Genomic DNA, 17,337 nt, shown 5'->3' on the forward strand with positions numbered 1-17,337 from the left:
TAACTTGGTGTATCCTATTTCTTTTCGTTTTGCTAGTTTTTTTGTTTTCTCCATAAGATTTAGCATTGTTATTTTTCCATCTGTAGTAAGTTGCCATCATTCAAACCGTCTGTTACGAAAACGAAATGTCTCTATCCCTTTTTGGTTTGTGAAGATATTCGTTTTGGAAAGTACAGCACACGCATAAAGCCTCTCGAGACGGCCCTGTTTAGAGGCTGTGTAATAGTGTCAGAGCTAGCTTTATCTAGGGGTCTGGGCCTTTAGCCGATGTAGAATAATAAAAGGGACAGGAAGTCGGAAATAATGGTAAAGAATTAATTAAATCTCTTGGTTTTGTTGTAAATGTTTGGATATCAATAAAAGCATTCCTTTAAATGAGAAACTTGTGTGATGGTGTGTATTGTCTATAATTGTCTATCCGAGCTTCAAGTTAGGAGAATATAGAGCCCATGCTGCTATGGTGTAATTGGTGGTGCAACCCTTCTCAGGTGTACTAGCCCGGATTTAGTTCCAGATTGTGTTCTGCAGGCCGCGTTTGAGGGGTGATCAGTCGGCAGAAGGCCCATCAAAAGCGTCTCTGAAGCGACCCATGGAGATTTAGGCAAGTCTCCAGGTAGCCGCGGAAAAAGTCTCCATGCATTTTCGGAGACTTTGCAGAGACATCACAGAAACGTCTCACATGGTTGAGGACAACAAATGGTAACAACTGCTTGAGACCTGTTCATTTTCACGCAGATTACCTGGAGACTCGCCTTATTTTAAGGGGACAACACGGAGACATCTCTGTGACCAGCAGCAACTCAAATCTCCAACTAGTATCCAGGCCAGTGAGACGGGCCATTTGTATGCACACAATGTCAGCAACTATCCTTCAATCACAAGTGAAAACCTATCAGACACCCTAAAAACAAGCATGCAGCATCTTGGGGGGCCACCGGGCTGGTAAGTAAAGGTGCTATGCTAACCACCCAAACAGCCACAGGGTCACTGAAAGGTCAAATTATTTATTTTTTTACTTAAAGGCAACATTTCCATAAGCACATACAGTGGGGCAAAAAAGTATTTAGTCAGCCACAAATTGTGCAAGTTCTCCCACTTAAAATAATGACAGATGTCTGTAATTTTCATCATAGGTACACTTCAACTGTGAGAGACAGAATGGCGGGGGAAATCCAGGAATTCACATTGTAGGATTTTTAAAGAATTTATTTGTAAATTATGGTGAAAATAAGTATTTGGTCACTTCAAACAAGGAAGATCTCTGGCTCTCACAGACCTGTAACTTCTTCTTTAAGAAGCTCTTCTGTCCTCCACTCGCTACCTGTATTAATGGCACGTGTTTGAACTGGTTATCTGTATAAAAGACACCTGTCCACAGCCTCAAACAGTCAGACTCCAAACTCCACTATGGCCAAGACCAAAGAGCTGTCGAAGGACACCAGGAAAAGAATTGCAGACCTGCACCAGACTGGGAAGAGTGAATCTACAATAGGCAAGTGGCTTGGTGTGAAAAAATCAACTGTGGGAGCAATTATCAGAAAATGGAAGACATACAAGACCACTGATAATCTCCCTCAATCTGGGCACGGGGGGACCTGCTGAATGACCTGGGACCAAAGTAACAAAGGTTACCATTAGTAACACACTACAATGACAGGGAATCAAATCCTGCAGTGCCAGACGTGTCCCCCTGCTTAAGCCAGTGCATATCCAGGCCCGTCTGAAGTTTCCCAGAGAGCACATGGATGATACAGCAGAGGATTGGGAGAATGTCATGTGGTCAGATGAAACTAAAGTAGAACTTTTTGGTATAAACTCAACTCGTCGTGTTTGGAGGAAGAAGAATACTGAGTTGCATCCCAAGAACACCATACCTACTGTGAAGCATGGGGGTGGAAACATCATGCTTTGGGGCTGTTTTTCTGCTAAGAGGACAGGACGACTGATCTTGAATGGGGCCATGTATCGTGAGATTTTGAGCCAAAACCTCCTTCCATCAGTGAGAGCTTTGAAGATGCAACGTGGCTGGGTCTTCCAGCATGACAATGATCCCAAACACACCGCCCGGGCAACGAAGGAGTGGCTCCGTAAGAAGCATTTGAAACTGGAGTGGCCTAGCCAGTCTCCAGACCTCAACCCCATAGAAAATCTGTGGAGGGAGTTGAAAGTCGGTGTTGCTCGGCGACAGCCCCAAAACATCACTGCTCTCGAGAAGATCTGCATGGAGGAATGGGCCAAAATACCAGCTACTGTGTGTGCAAACCTGGTACAGACCTATAGTAATTGTTTGACCTCTGTTATTGCCACAAAGGTTATATTACAAAGTATTGAGTTGATTTTTTGTTATTGACCAAATACTTATTTTCACCATAATTTACAAATAAATTCTTTAAAAATCCTACAATGTGAATTCCTGGAATTTTTTTTCACATTCTGTCTCTCACAGATGAAGTGTACCTATGATGAAAATTACAGACCTCTGTCATTATTTTAAAGGAATAGGCCACCGTTTTTACATACTAAAATATGTTCTTACCTCACTTTAGTCGAGTTAATATATCCCGTCTGGTCTTTGTCCGCGCGCTCTGTCACGCAAACGGAGCACATACGCAGCCTCTCCCACATGTCATATAGCTCCGAAAAAGCTCACGATAGAAGCTACCAAGCTCTTCCACGTGGTCCCTATTTAAATAAAGTTACGTGAAGTGTTTTCATGCGAAGTATATTTACACAGAAATGTAACATGTCGATTTTATAAGCAAATAAAAAGGGGGACTATATTGTGAGGCGTAATGATACGAGGAGCAAAACGTCCGCGCAGTAACTCCTAAAGGTTATTGACGGAAGTGAGCGGGGGAAGTCTTACGCCTCACAATATAGTCCCCCTTTTTATTTGCTTATAAAATCGACATGTTACATTTCTGTGTAAATATACTTCGCATGAAAACACTTCAAGTAACTTTATTTAAATAGGGAACACGTGGAAGAGCTTGGTAGCTTCTATCGTGAGCTTTTTCGGAGCTATGTGACATGTGGGAGAGGCTGCGTATGTGCTCCGTTTGCGTGACAGAGCGCACGGACAAAGACCAGACGGGGATATATTAACACGTCTAAAGTGAAGTAAGAACATATTTTAGTATGTAAAAACGGTGGCCTATTCCTTTAAGTGGGAGAACTTGCACAATTGGTGGCTGACTAAATACTTTTTTGCCCCACTGTATTTCACACAATTGCATCTTCCTTATTGTTTATCCTTGGGCATTAGAGGTCACCGATGAAAATATATAATTGTTGCTGTAAAACTAGCCTAGCCTTTAGAGTTCGGGAAAGTCCACAGTTACCATGAAGATCCGCCATCTTTGCAGCTGTTAGCATAGATTTCCATAGACTAACATTAGCTAAAAACAGTATAAAAAGTGGAGAAAAAAGCCGTGGAACAACTACGTTAGCTGCTGAGTTACTGCTGGTAAATACATCTAACACACTGTGGTGCTTTAATGTGAACAATAACTCCAGCATTTTAACTTTTAAAATCTTCATTCATTTACAACTGCTGCTAATTCCATAATGCTTGGCGATATTCCCGAACTCTGTACCAATGAGGCATATAACTAGTATGAAACTATGTTACATTGCTACAGGCGTAATATGTACAAAGACATGGAAAGTTTTCATTGACCTAAAAGCAAGATAAGCATATTTTAATGATTAGAGTTTTCTTTCCTGCCTTGCTTTTCCCACACGGCAAGACTCTTCGTAAATTTGAAAAATTAGTTCCCTGACCGGGAATCGAACCCGGGCCGCGGCGGTGAGAGCGCCGAATCCTAACCACTAGACCACCAGGGATGAGAGCAGTGACTTAAAGTGGGTTTTATAATGCTGCTCTAACTTTGGTAATGAGAATAATATGCACAAGAAATTATTTTAAAAGCACGCTAGTTTTAGGACACGAGTATTTTTGTGTAACTTTTTATGTGAGTCTCTCAGGCAGCCAAGAGCCGTATGGTAATTGCCTTAAACCTAACCTTTTGCTACACGCTGAGCGAATTTTCTCCACTTTGGCATTACCCAAATCTAAAAGCTTAATGCTTAAAAAAAAAAAAAAGAATGAGGATGAAAACAAAAATGTCACACAAAAAAGTGACAAAACCGTGACAAGAATGCAACAAAAAAGGGTCAAAAACGTGCCGGAAAACCAACATACGTCAAATACGTGATGAAAACACGAAAACGCGACGAAAAAGCCACACAAACGAGACAAAAAGCGACAAAAAAGTGACAAAAACGTGCCGAAAACGCTCACAAAAATGTCACACTTCCAGTCGAGAAGCTTTTAGATTTGGGTAAAGCCAAACTGGAGAAAATGCCCATGGTTTAAAGCTACAATTATTGAAAAACAAGTAAAAGTTCATAAAAGCTCGTGTAGTTCTCATGATCCGCCAGTAGAGGGCACTCCTCACTTGAAAACATACGCTTCCCTCAGATCCCGCGGAGACCGTCTGAAGTAAAGCAAATCTAAAAACTCCTCTTTTTGATCATCAGTTTTTTTTTTATTATATTTTTTTTTATTGGTATCATCAGCAAAAAGAACGGGAAAGGTGGTCTAGAAACAGAAGCAAAATCATTAATATAAATGATAAATAATAATGGTCCCAAAATTGAACCTTGTGGTACACCATACTCCACAGAATTCCTTTTAGATTCATGTTTTTTTATACTGGGCTTTACCCAAATCTAAAAGCTTCTCGACTGGAGATCAACAATGTAACGCCTTATTTGAAAGCTAAGACCTACAAAAGTGATGGAAACTTTTCGTCACGTCGCCACATTTTTGTCACATTTTTGTTGTTTTATTAATGATTTTTTCTATCATTTTTTGTTGTGTTTTTCTCACGTTTTTGTCTGGGTTTTTTGTCCATGTTTTTCTCATGTTTTTGTTGACTTTTCATTCTCTTTTTGTCGCTATTTTGATGCTTTTCTTTTTAGCTTTTAGATTTGGGTAAAGCTCGGTTGAGGCGGGACCGGTGGCCCTAGAGCCAGTGGCCCTTCTGTGCTCCTCCAGAATGGACATATGGCCAGTCCGCCCCTGCCTCCTCCAATTCATCCTCATGTTACCTGTGGTGTTTATGCGTTGATTTTGCAGTTGTACAGTTTTACAGCCAGTCTTATCTGTTTGCAATGTGACAGGGGTGTGGGAAGGACACGCTGACCGTACATATGTGATCATTGCCCTCACAAACCAGGGTCATCATCACAACAACAAACCATTAATCACTCACACAAAGCATCACACAGCCATGGAAAATGATCAGTTTATGACCAATGGTTAGATTATTGGACATTGTTTATGGGTGAGGCTTGAGGTTTTATCATTTTACAATCCAAACAATTTTAATCTGGATTGATATGATAATGATTTTGTTTTGTGTCTGTGAATCGCACTATACTTGACAGGGCAAAGTTAGCCTCAGTGGGACAGTGAGGGCTGTTGCTTCAGAGTTGAGGTAGTGAATACATTTGACACATTTTCCCCAGTTTGGTTTGAGGTTGAGTATTTTCATGATTAGTGGCTTTTTCGGGTCAGACAAGTTGACCCAGTTCAAAGTGTGTATTCGTTATAGATTCTTTAGAGCAGGGGTCGTCAAACTACGGCCTGCGGGCCAAATCCGGCCCCCGACTTGTAGCACACAAATCCCTGAGTATGTAAGGCTCTAGCCCATTCCTGTGCGGAGTTAGGATATTTTAACTAAATAACCAGTTTACTCATTCCAGCCACTAGGGGGCAATTTGAATAAATAAAAAATAATTCCACAGGTGTCCAGCAGAGGGCACTTACATAAGAGATCAGAATATAAACACATTATAGCCCCGTGGTAAATGAAGCTTAACCACAGAATAACACATGAATAATGACTGCATTACTTTGAGAAACTTGTGACACAGGCTTGTAAAGCACAATACAAGTGTAAGAAGTTATTACTTTGGTCACATTACATTATGATGTTTTATTTGAAAATATAAATAAATGGAAATTAAAAAAAAGTGTGAAGACTTGATTACTATTTTTGCAAACCACTACAGTGAAACAAATATGTGCCTGAATCAAGTGTTGATCTTGTGGATATAGTCGTGGGGACGACTGTGCAGGCGAGTCATCTCTACTTCACAATGAGGCATTTTGGTCTGTCATACAATTCTATATTATAGCCAACCCGGTCCAGCCCCCCATCACAGTCAGGAACAATAATGTGGCCCCCAGAGAAAAAAGTCTTGAGGACGCCTGCTTTAGAGTGTCGAAACCACCCGAATTTTGGAATTAACTCCTGTATTTTGATAAGGTGCTTTGACTTCCTAAAGCGGTTAGAAATCAATGCTATGTCCCCGTGAATTTCCCCAAACCAACTGATTTGTGATTTTTTTGTTTTTAATTAATGCAATATCTTAAACCAGTTCACGTTGCACTCAGTGAGACTATTCAATCTCATTGACACAAGACATTCACACTCTAGCAGTTTTAGTTAAAATAATAAAGTAAAGTTGCAGCGACAAGAACCATTATAGTTTATGTTATGTCAATATTTTAACATTAAAGGCCCTATACCTAACTTTTTAATAACAAACAATGAAAGAGGGAGCCACTGCATTAAAATATTACTTTTGGTCCAAACTGTATGTAGAATTTGTAGAAACCAATTCTTCACAGTGACAAGTTTATAGGCTCATTTCACAACTTGCAGGGTCACTTTTCAGGGTCACTTTTCCGGGTCATATTTACAGAAATGCAGTGAAACTAGCCCGTAAGTTCATGAAATTGACACAAATGCTTGAATATTAGATCAGCTCAGGCCCGGATCTACGGGGTTGCAAAAGGGTCCGTTTTAATGGCATCCTAATGTATTTTAATGGCGAGAAACTCTGTCTGCACCCTTTTGAAACTCCCATGCACCCTCAGTCAGTTTGTTCTGGAGCCGTGGCTGAAACAGATACATTAGAAAAGGGTAGATCGTCTGTCAAGAAAGACTGTGAATGGATGAACATGGCGGCGCATGCGAGACTACGTGTATCCATTACCTAAGGACACTTTGTCTGGCTAATAACCCTGTAACAATTGTGCTATAAGAACTCGGGCTGGGACGATCCACTTTTGTCACGATCCGATACATATCACGACACTCAGAGGCCGACAAGTGATGTGTTTACCTTAAAATGTGTAAAAAGTCACGTGTCCAAAGTTTATAAACCAAATGACATTTACCGAAGTGTTTAGATTGAAAAGTGCATTAACACAAACTGTTACTGGACAAAAAAAAATGAGTGTATGATTAAAAATGCCTCCAAACACAAGTATTGAAAGTATTGCGATACTTGATACTTGGTTTTTTTTGCAGCACAAAGTTTTGAGATCCAAGTCTGATCCGTTATTTTGTCCCAGCCCTAATAAGAACCATGTGTGACTTCTGCGGTGTGTAGTTTTTTCAGTTTGTGATGTGTTAAGAAGCCACGAGACACAGCGGTAACTTTTAGAGGCGGTCTCCGTTTACTCTGGCGAAAATATATACAAAAATACAATCAGCAAGTGCCGCTAACAAGATCCAGCCCAAACTAAAGGGGAGAAAACAATGGACAATATTAGCATCTCCCCGCATTTCTTCACATGAATAAATTAAAACATCGGGGTATGGATGAAGCTCAATATCAACGTAAATACAAATTAAATATGTTCCCAGAAGAAAATAAATGCAAAATATTGACAAACGGACTCTTAAAACATTGGATTACAATGGATGACTGACCTCTTCCCAATATCAGATTTACAAAAGGGAGAGGCAGGGGTCAAACCCCGAATATATACAGGGGCATCTCAAAAGTCAACAAAGAAGAAACAAAAACATAGAAGAAGTGGCTGGAGGACCAAGTCTGCACAGTGTATCAAATGCCAGGTATGGACAAAATTCAAGTAAACAAAAGGACATTTTTGTGTAATTATACCGTTATTACTTATGAACAGGTTACACATGTTCCGAAGAGAAATAACAACAATACTGAGCGTCATTTTTTCACTGGAAGAAGGTCTGGCTTTTACCTAATAGATATTTCGAAACAAACAAAGTATCCTTCAAATTTATTAATAAGTTTAAAATGTTACATTAAAAACATATTAAGAAAGCAATCGATATTGACTGTAGTTTTTGTAAAGAATATCATGAATCCATTGTACATCTTTTCTGGTGCACTGTCCAAGTGTTGCGTTATTCTGGCAGAAATTGTGTGACTTAATTCATGAAAATATTGAAAAGCATTTTGTTCGACATTGGCAGAGTGTATTGTTTGGTTTGTTCTCTTTACTATTTTGCAGCTGGGCGTCCGTTTAATGTTTACATTTTATTGCCATGTGCAACTACAGTTCAAAAATTGATTGTTATTGACCCAATTATTTTTGTCTACTCCTGTTGATGTAAAAAAAAAAAGCTTGTGAAGCAATGGACACAGTTTCACTCCGCCCTGTTTTGCGTCAGAGGCGGGGTCTTTCAGCCTGTACGTGTTACGTGCACGTGCCCCTATATAAGCCCCCGCTCTGTCCACTGTAACTCACAGAAAAGCATCGTTGAACTCCTTCGCGGACCTTGGAGGGTTACATTTACCCAACACTTTCTTTCAAATGGGCCCCGTCGCCTAGCGTCTCCTCCCCCAGCCTCGCCGACTGACTCGCATCGGGTGCTACGGAACTCCCAAGCTCGTCTGGGACACTAAAAGGTGAGGATCCCCTTCCCCCTGGGATTGTGGTCGCTCATGGGGGTGGGCTTTTAAAATGGTGGGGGGGATGCGATGGATGCTAACCAGCTAGCTTGTTGTTTTTGCAGCTGTTAAAAATCGTTTAAATATCAGTTAATCTTAACCAACGGTTGGTTTTGTTTGTATTATTTGGTTCGAATGGTTTACATTAGTATCGACAAACAACGGGTAAGATTTCGTAATTTATTGTAAGATTCAGCTGTTGTTGTTTGTTGGAGACACAGTGTTCCCAAATGGTCAGCAGATGAGGCTTTTGTGTTCGCGTTGTCCATGTATATTTTGCTCAAAGTTCCCTCCACTAAGTAGTACTTGCTGTTTTCTCGGTCCCGCACAAATCGAGTTGTGTTTTAACAGTTGTAACACGTGTCTCTCAATGGGTCAAAACAAAAACACACAAAAATGCGATTTAAAAACAACAATAACCGCAACAATTAATTTGAACAGAATATTATGAACTTGTCACTTATCTTGTGTTCCTCGTGTGCTCAAATGAAAACGATTCATTTTTTGCGTATATTTAATTCATATATTATGTAGGTTTATGTGTTTTTGTGTGATCAAAATGTCGGTTGGTGCAGCGACTGTAAGATGTAAACACGTGACGTCATGTCGAGAGAAACGTGCCGTACGTGCAGCTGATGTACCCAGGCCCCTCCGCATCTCTCCATCACTGAACACACTTCACAAATATGACGTAGCGATGGTTGAAATATCAAATATAATATAATAATAATATAATAAGCGGTATATTCGTTTCGTACATTAAAAAAAAAAAAAAAAGTTTATTTATTTTAATTTTTTTGGTGGGTTTCAATCACATTGGCGGTCAATCGTTTCCCGTATCTGATGATATGATGAATATTATGTTGTTCCAGGTTTCCATCAAGTGTTGAGTGACCAACCGTGGAAGAATGGCAGCTATTCCAGCAGGCGGCTCTCTCGTGGCAACCACCGACTACTACCGAAGTATGTCTCAGCCACACTGTATCTAGCATCTTCCAACACTCGGTATATTGATAAGAATAATAAGCGAATACAAACTTATTCTAGTGACTATCTCGATCTTAAAATAGCGACGCAAACCAGGAAAAATCTCCAATATTTTGAATTTACTTTGTAAATGTAACTTTAGTCAAGTACTTGGTTGAGACAAATCTACTTAAGTCTGAAATAAAGTTCTGCAACTTTACTATCAGTTTCAACGAAGTTTCAGTCACTTTCCACTTAACGTTAGTAGTAAAATAGTTAAGGTCGGTAAAAAAATTTCTTTTACTAAAATCATAACATGAGATGCATTCTGATTCTCTTCTTGTTGCGGGAATGCTTAACAATGATTATTTGTAAATGATTGTAAATGAGTTCAGCCTCAATGGGTAGCAGTATCCAAGCTTTAAAGCCTCACTGGAACTTTCCAGATCATATGCACTACTGTTTAAGCTTAAATGCAGGGCTTGCTCTTTCAGAAATGATCTCATTATATGAGTGAAAGACCTGCAGAACTACCTATCCAATAAAGCCTGTGTGCTGCGGCCTGTATGCACTCCACAGTTTGAGAACCACTGGTGTGTGTGTTTAAAAAAAGTGAATGAACATGTCAGCCATCACAGTGGAGCACATCAGCATCGGAGCGTGGAGCGTTGTGTAACCAGCCGATAATGGCTCGGCTTCTCTCTGTCTCCATCCCACTCTTTCTGAGGGCAGTTTGAACCGGTTCCGTCTGCGCTGAAATAGGCCCACTCACAGTCACACCCCCTTCCCTCCTCACAGTACGGGGACAGGCTTGTGCTCTCGGGTCTAAACCGTCATGTTTCTGGTGTCTCTCCTCAGGGCGCATCGGCTCCACTTCCAGCAGCAGCTCGTGCGGCAGTTCGGAGTACAGCGGAGAGGTCATCCCCCACCACCCAGGTGACGTTTACTGTCCAATACAAAGGCCTCACCGTCACCTCTGTGTGTTGTAATCACAGGGTTTCCACGGGGGAATTGGATTAATTTACCCAAAATCAAGACCTTACATTTCATTAACCCCTTAACTCCCACCGGAACCGAGCACTTTTTCTCCAGTTTGGCTTTACCCCAGTCCAAAGGCTTCTGGAAAAAAGCTGTGAAAAAGCAACAAAACTGAGACGAAACCAATGATGTGTGAAATGTGACAAAAAAGTGAGAAAACATTGACGAAAAAGTGACAAAAAAGTGGCAAAAATGTCACAAGAAATTGACAAAAATGGGACCAAAAATGAGAAAAAATTTGACAAAAAATGACAAAAAGTTACAAAAATGAGTGGTTAAATGCATTAGATACAACAAGTTTTACTGTTTTGCTGCGCTATAAAATGTGGCACCTCTTTGCAGCCTTTATTTAGTCTTTAGAGTAGAGTGGAAGTAGAGAATTTATAGACGTGTGAGCGCTGTAACTCACAGCAAACAAGGACTTTGTTTATCCTGCAGAATGAGGCGTTTGCTCTGGGGCTTAGCATCTTTTCACAGGCTTTTCTATTGTTATTCATTCACACGCCCTGGTATCGGAGGGTAGTTGGTATTGGTGACTACTCTGAGCCCGAAGAGATTCATGTGCTAATACTACAAGGTATCGGTACTTTTCTGTCGGCGTTTACTCTGAAATGATCTTTCTGTACCCCCATGTGCAGGCGGTTAGGATTACTTGGTGTGAAGAGTAAATATGACTGACGTCCTTGGAGTTTCTATGCTCGTGCGAGTCTGCTATGGCTCCTTTTTTGTTTTTTTTGCGATTTGCCTGAAGACAACCTTATTGGATTTGACTCTTCACAGTCTACTCAAGTTGCTCAAATTCACTTTTTCTCTGCATAGATGTCATAGAAAAACAGAGGGCATTGTGTCATGGAGGGCGGAGAGGCACCACATTTGTTTCACCTCTGACTCAGCTGTTGCTTTAGTGATCTCACTGTATCTAGCACGTGGCACACGGGCTGTCCCAACTGGTTTCACAAAGCAAATATTGAAACAAGTGTTGAAAATCCTATAAAAAGTGAGTTTCTCCATCGTGTGAACAATAAAGTTCTATCTTATCTTTGGCCTTTCTAGAGATGATTACCTTTTTACATTTTGAATAGAAGTTGTAAATCCTTAGTTTTTGCTCCCGTCGATTTTCCGAGCACGACCAGGCTGCCGAGTCGCGCCGTAATCCCGGATCAGTCTGTCAGGCTGCTTAACCATATGCACTCATGGTTAGGGGAATGACTCTGCAAAAACCCCACTAAAGCCGACCCAAACGGCCACATATCCACCGCTTTGTTCAAGAACTGTCGCCAGAGTTGTACAAAATGTTCACATCTCCATTTCCAAATTGGCCGTGAACGCTCGACTTCAGTTAGCGCTGACCTAGAAACGGAGGAGACGACTGGAGGCTTTTGATGCACTGCCAAACACGCAGCAGGCCTCCACTTAGGATTCCCCCGCGATGCCAGCGTTTGAAACTAGGGCTGCGCTGGGAAATATCAGCGCATCTTTGAGTCTGTGCGGCTACAGGCAAATGTTATCGCAGGAATGGAAAGGTACTGGGGATGAATGGGTCGTTGTGCACATTTGCATTATCCAAATCTTCAAGCTTCTTGAAAAAAGCTACAAAAGATCAACAAAACAGCAACAGAAAAGCGATGAAAATGTGGAAGAAGAAATGTGTCAAACGCAACAAAAAGCAATGGGGAAAAACATGTCAAAAGTGACAACGCTAGGAAAATTAGTTTAGTAGATCTTAGCGTTCAAACTGGAGAAAACGCACTTGGTTTATCGGGGGTAAGAAGTTAAACACGCTTTGGAGATAAAACTTTAATCTGAACAGCTGAGCTAGTGCAAGAATCCCATGCCCTTCTGTTTGTAGAGGTTCAAACTGGTTTGTGAGCTGCATCACTTATGGTTTCTCTGACTTTTGAGCCGCGCTATTTGGCCTTTTTTGGACATGACGGCTCAGATCCGAGAGAGAGAGAGAGAGAGAGAGAGAGAGAGAGACATTCAGGAAATGGTCTGAGCCAAGAACTGTGTGCTGCAACAGGGAATCACTGGATAAATATTAGAGCTGGAACGATCCCAGCCCTAATAAATATTATCACAGGGATCAGCGAGCTAATGCCTGTTCAAGTACTAAGTATAATGTGAGAAATGCTGTCAGTGGCTTCAAAATTTCCAAGCAGAGCACCTGATTTGGCCAGTGGGATTGGAAGACTTCAGTTTAACTTGATTGTAATCTTGATTTGTAATCCCAAACAGTGAAAGCTCCTCACATTACGGCTGTGCACGTGATCACGAAATGAATTGTAATAGATCACTCACAAAAACAGCATCAACTTAACCCCCACCTTATCTCCAGTTCAGCTTTACCCAAATCGAAAGGTTTCTCGACTGGAGCTTATGCCAGTGTAGCGTCTCATAAGACCTACAAAACTGATCCCATTATCTTTACCCTAATCACTTTTTTTTTGTCCCTTTTTGTGACGTTTTTTGTCACACTTTTATCGTATTCATGTCATTATGTTGTTGCTCTTTTGTCTCTTTGACTTTTTTTTCAATAATATGTTTTGCATTGTTTTGTTAAAAATATATTTTAATTTGACAAATGAGAGATTGTGATTTTCTAGTCCATTAGTGGGCGTAGACTCTTACATTCCCAGTGGTGACAGTGTTTAACCAAACTGTTCTGTGTGCTGTGTTGCAGGTCTCCCCAAGCAGGACTCGGGCCATTGGTGGTCCAGTTTCTTCTTTGGGAAGCAGCCAGGGATGACCCCACTGACGGAGGAGGCACAGAACAAGTGAGTTCATGCATGTAAAATGGCGATGGAAGAAATTTATAGTGCAGTGGTTTCGCTCGGGATAATTTCTCTCCTTCATTTTGAAGGACAGGGTTGAAAAAAATCCGTCATGAGCAATTTTTATCTTTCCTTATCTCTCATAAGCTTTTTTATTTTTATTTTTGTGTGTGTGTGTATGCTGCATATTGTTTATGTTAGTAAAAATGTGAGATTGCAGGATAAATGGAGCTAAACTAAGGACGACTTTCAGAGCGTCACCTGCTCATCAATATCAAGGCTCATTATTAGCCTTTAACCGCGTTTGCATCGTGGTTTTCTTCCCCGTGTTGTTGTTAGCGCCCGGGTCAGGAAAGTTAGCTAGCTAGGCAGTGATACAACTTGTAAGAGCTCATCCAATATAAGACGCAGTGTGAAACTTTAGAGAGAGAGACTCGCCCGCTCTGAGAAACGTCAGAGCAGCGCTTGATTTTCAATCCTTCAAAATGACGAACGGCCTTTGAAATTTCCCGTCAAAGTAAAAAATATTCTGTAAATGACGGAGAATTTTCGGTTAATGTAACCTCTGTTATAGTGACACTAAATGTGTCACTCTCATAAATCGTTTCAATGATGCTGAGTAGAATGGATCGATGTGGTTTTTGGATGTCGTCATGTCGTGTGCGCGCTGTGAGCGTTCCTGCCCACAAAACAAGAAGTGTAAAACCACAGCGTGTGTCACTGAGACACAGCCAGCTGGTGACTCAATGTTCCTGTTCTGCTCCAAAAGGGCTTCCTTCCTCCTTCAAGCGTTCCTTTACAAATGCAATTATTGCAAATATTGTGAGAACACGAGAAACTGCAAACCGTTTAGGAAGGAAAAAAAACAGATTAATAATGTTAATTTATAGATTTTCCTTTCCTTTAATTTCTTTTTACATTGTATCATTTATTTGAGATGAAACTTCCCTTTTAACTACCAGAGGGCAAACATTTTTAACATATTTTCCCTAATGTCAAACTTCATAAACAGAAGACTGAACTGTGCAACTTATTTTAGCCCAAAATGTGTTAATTTTGGCACCGTTGATTTGTTAGCATGCCTTTAGGAGAGAGTTTGAAAGCTTTTTTTCACTGTGAAATCCTGACCAGTCCTGTTCTCACTCCTTTGCATTGTTTCAAAATGTTGATGGTGAAATGTCGATGCTGAAGTGGAGTACCCAGAAGAATGTTTTCTAATCCCGTTCCCCCCCCTTCCCTCAGGACGGGGGTCTCGGCGGGCGTGGTGACTAACGGGCAGATCACCTGCGTCGCCCGGGAGATGGTGATGCAGAGGCAGGTGAGCGAGAGCAGCGACGCGGGGACTCCCACCTCTCCCTGAACCGCACCCGGACCAACACCACCGACCGCACCACACCTGGGGGAGGGCCACGCCACCGCCCAACGCTGGGTGACGGAGGACGGCCCATTCATAAACTTTTCCTTTTTTTTTTTTTTTTATACATATTTACCGTAGTATAGGCTGCGTTGTTGTTTTTTGTAACCCCATGTTTTTTTTATTGACTGGCCAAACATAAAAATGAAAACAAAATAAAAATTGGTGCATTTCCTGACTCGGCACCATTTGTACTGTCAGTGTTTACACATGCCTTTGTTGAACATGCCACGTTTCACATTGTGATGTCAATAAAGTAGAATTTGCAGCCTGATCTCTGCTGTGGGCTCACTCTGTTCAAGTATACAATGGGAGTTACTTATTAGTGTGTCAGCAAGAAGGTCCTGGGTTCGATTCCTGGACTCTGCAGACCTTTTCTCTCCCTGTGTCTGGATGGGTTTCCTCCGGTTTCTCCCATCAACTGAAAACGTGCTCCAGCCAGGTGATCGTGACCAGCCTGGCTCCACACTGGTCCCCGGGTGCTGCACTGCGGTCGCCCACTGCTCCTTACGGGTCGCCCCAGATAACGGCACCATCGAAGGATAAGTCTGATGCAGTTGACAAATTTCATTGTACATTTGTATAATGACATAGCAATTTAAGGTTAACATGAACAAGCTTTCGTTCATGTTGCACTAAACACTGTAGGGGAGTCACGCTCACCTGGTACATCTCTATTCTGCTCTCTGTTTTAATATGAACAGAAGTTGGGTCATTAAAGACCACATGCCTGATATATTATTTACTTGTGAGTAAAATAGTTTTGTCTTGGTGGTATAAAGCAAATCTTTGTGGGAAAAAGACCCTTGCTCTGTACGTCTTATATCGTAGTTTGATTGCTGGTTAACCATTAGTTCCCTTTACAGTGAAAGTATCGCTCAGTGAAGGTTGTGAAACTGGCCTCACTAACCATGCCTTTGACAGTGAGGTCAGAAGTCTAGATAAAGATGGTTTGAGAGAGGTCAGGAGTATAGGAGGCCATTTTTGTGAAGCTGTTTTAGTGTAAACAAGAAGTGGCAGTCCTGACCCCTTCCCTCAGGAGTGGTCAGAGTTTAAATTGACGTTTTGCTTGTGTGTTTATCTAGTTTTACATGTTTACTACAATAGCGGCTGGAAGACTCCGTAGATAAAAGTGAAGCATCCTCAACTCAATCAACTCAGTCCAGTCGACAATATATGATCACCTCTACGGTTATTGAAAACAACTGAGAGTCTAAACAAACTATACATAAAGTTAATATATTTACAAACTCTTCAATGTGAATGAAATTGTATATTTTACCATAGATCACCTTTAACATCCAGGCTAGGTTTGATTGTACAGATATTGCACTGTAAAACACAAATGTAGTAAAACTGCACCGGTCCACTGAACTGTAAGATGTCGCCTTCACCTCAGCAGGGCCTCAGTGATGTCGTACAGGGCAGTTCAGGGCCAAAGTAAACGCTCAAGTGGTGCACAGAGCCAGGTTGTGTAACTGCTTCCCATTGGCTGAAGAAAAGCACATCTGGGAGAACAGTGTGTGAATCACAGTCTCAGCCCACGAGGGAAACGGTTCTTGTTCTTGGCTCCTCGACAGGTCTATACGAGGTCTATACGGAGACTGGAATCCAACAGAAATACATTTATGTAAAAGAAAGGTCCTGTCAGGGCAGATCACTGACTCGGCCTAGTAAAAAAAAAAGAAAAAAGTTTCTTTGACACACTTTCAGGTCATTGCTCAACAGAGGAGCACAGTTTGGCGTATATTGAAAGTGCGTCTGACATTTTAGAAAGGATCATTTTTAAAACAATCGTTTCCAATCGTTATAACAAAGATAACGTAAAATAAAGTGTATTCAAATGTCATTCCTAAATCATAATTCTCAGTGCCTCTCAGATCTGTTAAGTCAGTCTGGGCCCCCTAGGAGGAGTCACTGGTTCATTGAACTACACGTAGTTCAATCCCTGCTCTGGCATTATGTCACTGTGCCCCTGGGCTGGAATTTTGACTCTCTTTTCCAAAAACAGTTGAGAAAGAGCCTGTAGTTTCAGGTCAGGATTTTGTTATAAAAATACACATGAAATAGACACAGTATGTTAACAGAAAAATTATCTTCAGCATGGAGTGTAGTCAAGTTAGTCAAGTGGAGGCACGGTAGTGACAGCTAGAAGGTCCCGGGTTTCTATTCCCACCTGTGGAGTTTGCATGTTCACCCCGTGTCTGCATTCCTCTGGATACTCCGGTTTGTCCAACCACTAAAAACATGTACAATAGCTGAATCTCCTGCCAGGTGAGTTTGACCATCAGCCTCAGGGCGCAGTACTGCTCCTTACGGTTCGTCCCAGCGGCGTGGAAGGATGGGTCAAAT

The 17,337-nt window shown here is 41.3% G+C and overlaps 1 protein-coding gene across 1 annotated transcript; it reads left to right on the top strand.

Moving 5' to 3' along the window:
• The first annotated feature begins 8,580 nt into the window (after positions 1–8,580).
• On the top strand, positions 8,581–15,259 carry ppdpfb (pancreatic progenitor cell differentiation and proliferation factor b). Its single transcript, XM_079558115.1, has 5 exons — positions 8,581–8,754; positions 9,669–9,759; positions 10,621–10,698; positions 13,481–13,574; positions 14,814–15,259. The coding sequence occupies exons 2-5, from the start codon at positions 9,705–9,707 to the stop codon at positions 14,929–14,931; spliced, it is 345 nt and encodes a 114-aa protein (XP_079414241.1). The 5' UTR covers positions 8,581–8,754; positions 9,669–9,704; the 3' UTR covers positions 14,932–15,259.
• Positions 15,260–17,337: the final 2,078 nt, after the last annotated feature.

This window comes from Gobius niger, assembly GCF_951799975.1.
Source record: "Gobius niger genome assembly, chromosome: 6".
In the NCBI taxonomy this organism is placed as follows: Eukaryota; Metazoa; Chordata; class Actinopteri; order Gobiiformes; family Gobiidae; genus Gobius; species Gobius niger.

Coding starts and splice junctions, on each gene's coding strand:
- ppdpfb (XM_079558115.1), top strand. CDS start 9,705: ATGGCAGCTATTCCAGCAGGCGGCTCTCTCGTGGCAACCACCGACTAC. Junction 9,760..10,620: donor AACCACCGACTACTACCGAA/GTATGTCTCAGC, acceptor GTCTCTCCTCAG/GGCGCATCGGCTCCACTTCC. Junction 13,575..14,813: donor ACGGAGGAGGCACAGAACAA/GTGAGTTCATGC, acceptor CCCTTCCCTCAG/GACGGGGGTCTCGGCGGGCG.